At 45.9% G+C, this 9626-nt stretch overlaps 1 protein-coding gene across 2 annotated transcripts in view; it reads left to right on the top strand.

Moving 5' to 3' along the window:
• PRKCA (protein kinase C alpha) overlaps positions 1-9626 on the top strand; it is a 406973-nt gene that overhangs the window by 320286 nt on the left and 77061 nt on the right. For both annotated transcript variants that reach the window (XM_011368504.2, XM_023535630.1), the window contains exons 6-8: positions 660-816; positions 1905-2039; positions 2297-2393. In XM_011368504.2, the coding sequence (XP_011366806.1) occupies positions 660-816; positions 1905-2039; positions 2297-2393 (389 nt within the window). The remainder of the gene's footprint in view (positions 1-659; positions 817-1904; positions 2040-2296; positions 2394-9626) is intronic.

The following is a 9626-nucleotide window of genomic DNA, read 5'->3' on the forward strand; positions in this document are numbered from 1 at the left end:
GTAGCACGCAGGTGGAGCACATTCTGCATGACAGCCGTGCACACCGGCGGCTCTTGCCCCTGATGCACAAGAGAGAAAATCACCCGGGGAGCTTTTTAAAGCTGATGTTTGGAGCACGGCCCTCAGAGATTCTACTTCCGGGCACTGGAATTTTTAGAGCCCCTCCCAAGTGATTCCAGGGTGTAGCCAGGTTGGAAATCGTGCCCTTTGCAAAGAGAAGAGCAGACTCCTCCCAGGAGCAACGCCTGGGCCAGGCCAGCTGGTGGCATGTGAGGGAGGACGCGCCAGTCCTCCCAGGAAGGGCTGCTGCTGGCCCCGGGGGCTCAGTGCACATTCTGCTTCCGCGGGTCGGGGTGGGTGCAGGGGGGGACTCGGGTTTCTCTTTCCTCACAGGCACCCCGGTATCACAGATGCTTCTGGTCTAGGTCCATGCTGTGTCTCGCGGCTTGACCACAAAAGGGCCCGTTATCTTTGGTGATGGGGGGCAGGCGGGGGCAGCAGGTAGCTTTTCTGTTGCCGAGGGTCAGAGACTTCCGGTCCTCGCCTCCTCTCCCCTCAGACACCATCTTGCTGTCTCGTTCATTCAGCTCCGTACTGACACCGGGCAAGATGGTTCCGTTCTCTTTGTAAAGTGATCCTTTCTCCTTCTCTCTTCACAGTACGAGATGCAAAAAATCTCATCCCTATGGATCCAAATGGACTTTCAGACCCTTACGTGAAGCTGAAACTTATTCCCGATCCCAAGAATGAAAGCAAACAAAAAACCAAAACCATCCGCTCCACACTGAACCCTCAGTGGAATGAGTCGTTTACCTTGTAAGTGTGGTCTTCTCTCCTTGACTGAAGTCCCTCCCTGCACACTGCAAAACTGCCCGCCTCGTTGTCGGAGATAATGCGGCAGGCTTGTTTTGAACGTCTTTAAACACTGCTTCATTCCTAAGACTCGACTCTCTCATACTGCTGCTGGGGTTGGGGAGAGGTAGCTTTTCTCACCGCTGTCTGATGGACAGTAACTTGGTTTACCAAGAGTTATGTGATGCCAGCCCCAAAGTATTACTAGTGCGTACTCTGTACGAAAATTCTCTTACAGAAGGTATAAAAACATGTAAGGTGTGTCCCACCTCTCGATGAACTTAGGGTCTTTCTAGGGTTAGGGGATGATGTAAGGTAAGAATTGGAATATTTTTTAAAACGTGGAACACATAAATAACATAGAAGCCACCATTGCCCCTGAAATGGGAAAACCATCCTTACTTTTAAGCAGGGAAGACTTCTTGGCAGAGGTGGCATTTAAAGTGGGCCTTGATGGAGTGCTAGGATTTCAGAGGCGGAGACAGTAGAAGGAAAGAAGGAAGAGGGGCATGGGAGGAAGGAATGGCACAAATAAGTCAGGGGTGAGAAAGCGCTGACTGCAGCTGCGCACAAGCAGATGGTTCCCTCCGTAGACTAGAGCCCAGGAAGCAGGTTACCTGTGGACAGCCAGAAAGGTAGCTTTCTGTTTTATAGAACAGGCTGGCAAGCTTTGCTCCGTAAAGGGCCGGATAGTAAATACATTAGACTTTATGTCTCATAGTCTCTGTTGCAAGCACACAATTCTGCTGTTCTAGAGCCGAAGTAGCCATAGACAATCTGTAAACAAATGACTGTGGGTGTGTTGCAATAAAGCTTTATTTACAAAAACAAGCAGTGGGCCAGATTTGGCCTGTGAGTCATAGTTTGCTAGCGCCTAGTCTAGAACTTTGGTTGCCAGGGGGCTGCTTTGTTGGCAATGAGGAATCACGGTAAGAGAGTTGAACATGTGTTTTTATAATCTCAGGCTCAGGTCATGAGCATGGAGTATCTCCCAAGAAACCGTGATCAAGAGAACCTCGTGTGTATGTTTATGTATGTGTGTTCTTTTGTAGCAAATTAAAACCTTCGGATAAAGACCGACGACTGTCCGTAGAAATCTGGGACTGGGATCGAACAACAAGGAACGACTTCATGGGCTCCCTTTCCTTCGGCGTTTCGGAGTTGATGAAGATGCCGGCCAGTGGATGGTAAGGAAGCCCAAGGCCATTACGTCTGTGTCAGGCACGGGCTAGTCATCTCACAATGTTAGAGTGTTTGGAGATTCCGCAAACAAGCTGGTTTAAGTCTAAAACGGACACTGACTATGAAGTTAGCTGGCTGTAGTCTCCCCACGGGATGCGTTTCGGAAGCAGCTGGAATGGAGAGGGATGGACGGGAGATGCTGGGCCTGGGGTGGTGCGGACGCAGAGCGCCTGACTGTTCTTCTCTCCTGGGTCTCCAAAAGGTACAAGTTGCTTAACCAAGAAGAAGGTGAGTACTACAACGTGCCCATTCCAGAAGGAGATGAGGAAGGAAACGCGGAGCTCCGGCAGAAATTCGAGGTGAGGATACCAGTGAAGTTGCTGGAACTGCCCTTCCTTGAGAAAGCGTAACTTTGAGGAGAGCCAGATTTTTATGGTCGGTGGCACCGCTGAACGGCAAAAAGTAATTTAAATGTTAATCACCTTCTTTCTCTAAAAAACGGCAGTATTACCTAATCTTTGACCTCTGCCAGCCCTCCCGACATTCTGTGCCTATCGTCATTGAGGGAGTGGGACCTGGAAATGTCCCAGAAAAGGACGCGGTTGACTTCCACGTGAGAAGTCGGTCTGCCCATCGTGCAAGGCAGGCGAGGCGCCGAGTGCCGCGCTCCCCCACGCGGCGGACGCCACCTGGGCCTTCATTTCGGAGTTCATGTGGATGAACTAAGTCACCGGACCAGCCTCTGAACGTTTGCTCTAGGTCTTTGGAAGAGGCCAGTGCTCTCCGTCCTCCCCTCTCCGGTCCATTCGCCTCGCCTCTCCCTCCTCCTGTTCTCCCTCTCTGCTCCCTTCCCTCCTTCTTCTCTCTACCCCCACTGCTCTTTCCTCCCCAGACTTCTCGGCTCTTAATGAACATCCTTTTCTCCAAACACTTGCCTTGTGCTTCCGAGTCACAACTTTTCTTTTTCTTTTTTTTTTTTTTCTGTTTTCTCTAATCACCCTGCATGTAGGCTTTTTGAGGGATACATACAACAGGCAGTTCAGTCTAGGCAGCCGGCTACCTCCTTTTTGAATCTTTCTCTTCCTCAGGCTTAGGATTCCATGGGATCCCCCTACTCAGACGTAATACACACGTACGCACACGTACGTGCACGTCGCCTCCGTACCGTGACTGAAATGTCGACACAGATGGGATGTTGGTCTTATTTTCCTCTTTCTGTTGTTTCCTTCTCTCGGATAAAGTTTCGTCCCAAAGAAACATGTAGGTCATGTCCAGGTAGAGTGAATTCCAAAGGATGTAAAACATAAAAGTGTTCGAAGTGTTTTGTTATACTGATATTCGATTAAAGTGGATGCTGATGGCAAATATTTAAAAGCAGCAGCTGTGAGCCCCGATGCCCTCAGGAGCGTAAATGAGTGAAATGAGTCACAGATGATGCACGTAAATGGCAGCTAATAGCAGGCCTCAGGGCTGATGAGGTAATATGGAGCAGTGGGGACTGGGGTGTGCTGGTGAGTGCAGGCCTCGTCTAAAGGTGGCAGCCACGGCTATTCGGTGCCTGTTGATTATTGTCATGCACGAATGAGTGTCCCGTGCTGCCAAATCTTCCGGTTCTTCAAGAGAAACCAAAAGTCCAGATTTTTGCATGACATGTTCTGATTTCTTTTACTATTAGTAGCTTACTGAAACTTGAACTCTGGGTGGGTCAAACACATGTCCGTTGTTTTAGACACAGGTAGGATTCGGCTAGCGGGAACCAGCTTACAACCTCTGCTTTTAAAAAATATAGGAGAAAAAGAAATAGGAAAAAAATGAATAGATTAATAGATAAATAGGCAGACAGATAGAAAGAGATTTTATGACAACCGTTGTGCTGCATTTTAAATAGAATATTCAGGTCGGGTTTAAGGCAGGGGTTTAATCATATAACAGTGTCTTGTCAAGGTTTATAAATGTGATAGTTGCAACAGTTCCCTAGTGCCAAACCGTTGGGAAGCTGTGTGCCAGGACAGAAAGGCTGTGTCAACATTTGAGCAATTCTGGGTGACAGCCAGCCTTCCCAAACAGGGTGCCATTTGCCACTTTACATACGTATAGATATAAAATGAAGTTCATTCCAGAGGCCTTATAATATTTAGAGGCAATCCAGGATGGAAGCTGGGCTTCGGGGTAGCTTCAGGTGCCCGTGTCAGCTCTGTTTCTGTTTGTTTTTTTTTCTTCACTTGCTTCATTATCTACGGTCATCTCCACCCCACAGCAGAGGCCAGGAGCCTGGAATACTGGACAGGAGTCCCCTCCCCAATGTCACACCACCCCTGTGAGGGATGAGTCCTTCTTGAGAGAGTTTGGGGACACTCGAGTGCCAGCGTTAACTACTCAGATGTCCCAGGCAGGAGAGAGGCCTGTGGAACTAAAAAGAACCTTACTGAGTTGAATGCCACAGTGGGGGTCATGAGCAACCAATGGGTCGGGAACAGGTGGTATAGAACGCATTTAAGAGAAAAACAGTATTGGTGCATCACGATGGTGTCCCTTTGGTAATGGCTGAGACTTAGCATTGCTGATAGAGAAATATTAACCCACTTCTTATGTTCCGTTTCCATGGCTTCCTAGTGAGTAACCTTTCTGTTTTTCTGGGCAGCGAGTCCAGCTTTTTATAAAGGCCAGAGTTCAAAAAAAAAAAAAGATAAAGAAAAATAAACCAGGCCAGAGGGCTTGAGGCCAGAAGTGCAGCATTTGTCTCCAGAGGCTGCTTAGAGGCCGTGTGTGTGTCATGCTGGCTCCTCCCTCCTGGGGCACCTGTGCACTTTGCAGGGGAGCATCCGGCCAGGGGTGAGTGGCATCGGAGAGGAGAGAGAATATCAGCAGAGTTTCGTGGGGGGCTGAGCCTCTACCATCCAGCTCGCTGAGCCCCGAGCCCCGAGCCCCGAGCCCGTGCGTGAATTGTTTCAGCTTTTTCTTTAAACATCTTTCAGCTTCTATTTCCTAGATTTTACTGGAATCCATATTAGCTCATTTACTTAGAGCATTTGTAAAACACACTGCAAGAGACAGAGCAGAAACTCACGAGACGATGGTGTCCAAAAGATGCTGAGAATTTTATGACAACTGTCGTGCTGCATTTTATTTATTATTTTTTTAATTTATTTTTTTTTATGGTGACATTGGTTAACGAAATCCAATAAGTTTCAGCTGTACATTTTAACAGTAAGGCATATATGTTTACATTGTGTGTTCACCTCCCATAGTTAAATTTCTTTCTGTCACCACATCTTTGACCCCCTTTACCCCGTCTACCTCCCCATTTCTTTCCCCCACCCCGCCCCCGCGCCGACCCTCTGTTAACCACTAGTCTATTGTCCATGTCCCTGAGTCTTTGTCTTGTTCATTTGTTGCTTTTAGGTTTATATCCCACATATAAGTGATATCATGTGATTTTTTAACTTTTTCTGTCTGGCTTATTTCGCTTAGCATGATTACCTTGAGGTCCATCCATGTTGTCACAAATGGCAGTAGTTTATCTCTTCTTACGGCTGAGTAATGTTCCATCATGTATATGTACCACAGCTTCTTTAGCCAGTCATCTATCATAGGACACTTCGGTTGCTTCCATGTCCTGGCCATCGTGAATAATGCTGCTTTGAACATTGGTGTGTAAATATCTTTTCAGATATGGGTTTTCCAGTCTTTGGGGTAAACACTCAGTAGCAAGATTGCTTGATCATATGGTGGATCAATTCTATTTTTTGAGGAATCTCCATACTGCTTTCCATTGTGGCTGTACCAATTTACAGTCCCACCAGCAGTGTATGAGGGTTCTTATTTCTCTACATCCTCTCCAACATTTATTATTAATTGTCCTGTTGATTATAGCTATTCTAACAGGTATGAGATAGTATCTCATGGTGGTTTTGATTTGCATTTCCCTAATAGCGATGTTGAGCATCTTTTCATATATTTGTTGGCCATTCGTATGTCCTTTATGGGAGAAGTGTCTGTTCAGGTGCTCTGCCCACTTTTTGATTGGATCGTTTGTTTTTTTGTTGTTATTGAGTCGTACTGCCTTTTAAACAGAATAGTCAGGTCTGGTTTTAGGCAGGGGTTTAATCATATAACGGTGTCTTGTCAAGATTTACAGATGTGATAGTTGCGACAGTTCTCCGGTGCCAAACCATTGGGAAGCGGTGTGCCAAGTGCAGAAAGGCTGTGTCAGCATTTGAGCAGTTCTTGCTGACAGCCAGCCTTCCCAAACAGGGTTCCATTTGGCATCAGGGTGCTCTTTATGGGATTTTCTTTAACCTTCACCCCATTTCCTCCGTCTCAGTCCCCAGCCACAGTATGATTGCCTCTCTCTGTCTACAGACTCCCCTCTTTGTGTGTTTCTCTCCAAATAATTGCCATCCTGACCTACTTTCCATCATGCTCGTCCTTTTCCCCTACCCGCTCTTTATACTTTCCCATCCTCTGGTAACAGTTGGATTTGGCTAAGTGACATTTTTTTAAAATTTAAAGGTCAGTGGTGAATCACAATGGGAGAAACACAGCAGGATGGCCAAAAAGGCCTCGCTCGGTGGGAGTGCACAACGTCTAGTCTCGAGGTTATTCTTTCCACGTCCAGCTCTAGTTTCCAGAAAGAGTTAACTAAATGTGGCTTTCGGATCCTTCCCCAGGAATGAAAAGTCATTCCATACGATGAAAGAAGAATCAAAACACACGAGCATTTGTAACTCTGCCACTGCATTCGTATTCTCACATGGGAAAAAACATGTTTAATTTACCGTTGATTCGACAGTCTTGGCCAACAGAATGATCAGTGAGTGAAGCTCATAGGAGCCAAAGAAATTCCCAAGATGGTTGGAAATGACCTTACTCTGTAACGCACCATCCCTCTAGAGTAGTCTGTCTGCCTGAAGGACAGAACAGACCTGACCCTGGGCCACGATCTCCACGGACAGTGTGCCTGTGGGCCTTTAACCGGTTCCATGTTTGCCTCAAATGAAGTACACCTGTCCCCGATTCACAAAGATGAATCGTACATTTGTTCGTTCGTTCAGCGATGTTTCAGAAATAAAGCAAACAGACCCTCCCGTCTGTGGGGTTCCCATGGGCCTTGCTGCGGAGCATTTTGGGAATGAGGCAGGAAGCTTGTTGAGCAATGAACACATCACAACCCCCTGGGCTGGCGGGCGATTCCCCCTGGGCTGCCCATCACGGTGGCAGGCTTCAGGATTGCTGTTCCTCCTGCTTCTAGGCCTCCACGGCCCATGTGAGACTCACAGCCAGCATTGGAGAAAAGGTGGCCAGAGGATGCTCTAGCCCTTGCTCAGCACACTGTCTGTAAAGAGTCACATAATAAACATTTAAGGCTTTGCAGTTCATAGGTTTAAAATAAGTAACTATGAATTAGGGAATCTCCGTTGCAGCTACTCAACTCTGCCTTCATAGCACAAAAGTAGCCACAGACAACATGTAAACAAGTTGATGAGGCTGTGTTCCAATAAAACTTTATTTACAAAAACAGGCAGCAGACCAGACTGATTGGCCTGTGGGCCATTGTTTATCAACCCCCGGTTAGGCCCATGGACTCTAGAATCGAATCCTGGTTTCTGTCATTTATTAACCATATGACCTCCCTGTGCATGTCCTTCACTGTAAATAGGACTAATAAGCAGTATTTACTTAATAGTAGTGTTTTAAAGATTGAATGAGTCAATAAAAGAGTCCTAAAAGCAAACTTAGAAACAAATGTTAGCTCTTATTATCAGTAGCAGCAGCAGCATTTTATTGCAGAAACTGGGTGATAGAGGATACTTTTTTTTTTTTTTTAGCTTCTGGAGCTTCTCTAAAAAAAAAAAAAAAAATGGATTTCGTGTTGAAATTGCACCCTAAATAGTGGGCATATTTTGTGTCCTCTGGTCCAGCCACATTATGAAATAGAGGCATATTAGTGAGAACATCACCATTTATAACATTGTTTTTGTGGGAAAATATATTCTCATGTACATTTAGATGGATTTCTGGAACATAATGTGTTCGTAAATTGGGAACTCTGTGTAACTGGCAAAGGATCAGATAATCTCTGGAGAAAACAGGGTTTCAGTGGTTGTCAGGGGAGTAAACAGTCTCCCATTAAGGAGTCGTCTGCACTGACCTTGGTGCAGTGGTTTGGCTTAGGGTCCTCATTAAAGACTCAAGTGAGCACATCTGACAGATGTTCGCTATAAACCACACCAAGAATGAGCACAGTATAAACAAGGATAGTCGCAGTAGAAATAACAGTTGATTTGTTACCAATTCCATGAAAGTCCAATATTTCTGTTGGTGGCATGTTGCTATTTTGATCTTTCACAAAATTTGTGATCTGGATCATTTGCATCCCGAGCCATGCCTAGGGAGTTACGGGTGACATTCAACTTTCCAGTTGGAAGAAAATGTATCTTCTAACCACATCTTTTCCTTGTTTAAAACATTTCCGGAGGATCTGACCATCATTGGTCCATTGCCATGGTTATTAGTGAGCTCGAGCATTGTCGTGTTGTGCTCATTAGTCAGCTGGTTCTTCCCCCTGAGCCCTTTGGCCCACATCGACCTCCAGAGTTGGGGTTGTCTTAAATCACAGGAAGGGGAGGAGTCTGGGCGGAGGCGGAAAGGTGAGGCAAGTGACCGAGCTGCTCTTAGGCTCCTCCGCTTTGGAGCCCAGGTCACAGTCCCTGCTCTGCCATCCCCTTCTCCTCTGAGGCAGAGCCTTCCTCCTAAGGCTTGGCCCCTCGTCTCCAGGGCCATTTATTTTTAACCAAGACCTGCTTCCCCAGTCCTGCTTCCCATAGAGGAATGGAGCCAGAAGGACTGATGACCCCAGCCCTCTACCTGGCTTTCTCAGACTGACCACACCCAAAGACAGGCATAGGAGTCACTTTTCCCTCCCTCCATTTTCATATTTCCATATTTAACAAAATAAATCCTAAATGTAGGTCCAGAAACTACTAGAAGGATTACCCTGGAGACTCTGCAGATTGCCTCAAGATCACATATGTATCTCCTCTTACTTCTTCCATGGAAACATTTCGAGATTATTATCCCTGTTACTAATTAACAAGCTAATAGAATCCAATTACTGTTATAGTTAAGATATTTAAATCAGCATAGACGACACTCTGATGCTAGGCTAGATGTAGAAAGAGCAAGCAAGCATTTTTCTGTTTACCACTGTTGAAACTGGATTTTCCAAACCCTCCCTTGTCTTTGAAGACTTTATCTAATTCAGAACGTTCTTCTTCTCCGGATTGGGAGGTGGGGGGGGAATAGTTCATTGGAGACTCTCAGATAAATAGTAGCTATTTGTTGATATGATCAGACCTGCTACTGTTACTATGGAAACCTGAGTACTTTCCAATGACCTTTTGGACGCTAAGCAGAAAATCTCTGTGCCCCTGATATTGATACTGCTCCCCTTTTTCTTTTAGTCCCTAAATAGCTTAATTACTTTCTGAATTGTGTGATGTTAGGGGGAGAAAGCTATAAAATGTACATCAATTGAAAGAGATATTTTTAATCTTTATACTTCAGTTCTGTCTTGGAAGCAAAATCTTAAA

Source organism: Pteropus vampyrus, unplaced genomic scaffold (genome assembly GCF_000151845.1).
Source record: "Pteropus vampyrus isolate Shadow unplaced genomic scaffold, Pvam_2.0 Scaffold143, whole genome shotgun sequence".
NCBI classification, from domain to species: Eukaryota; Metazoa; Chordata; class Mammalia; order Chiroptera; family Pteropodidae; genus Pteropus; species Pteropus vampyrus.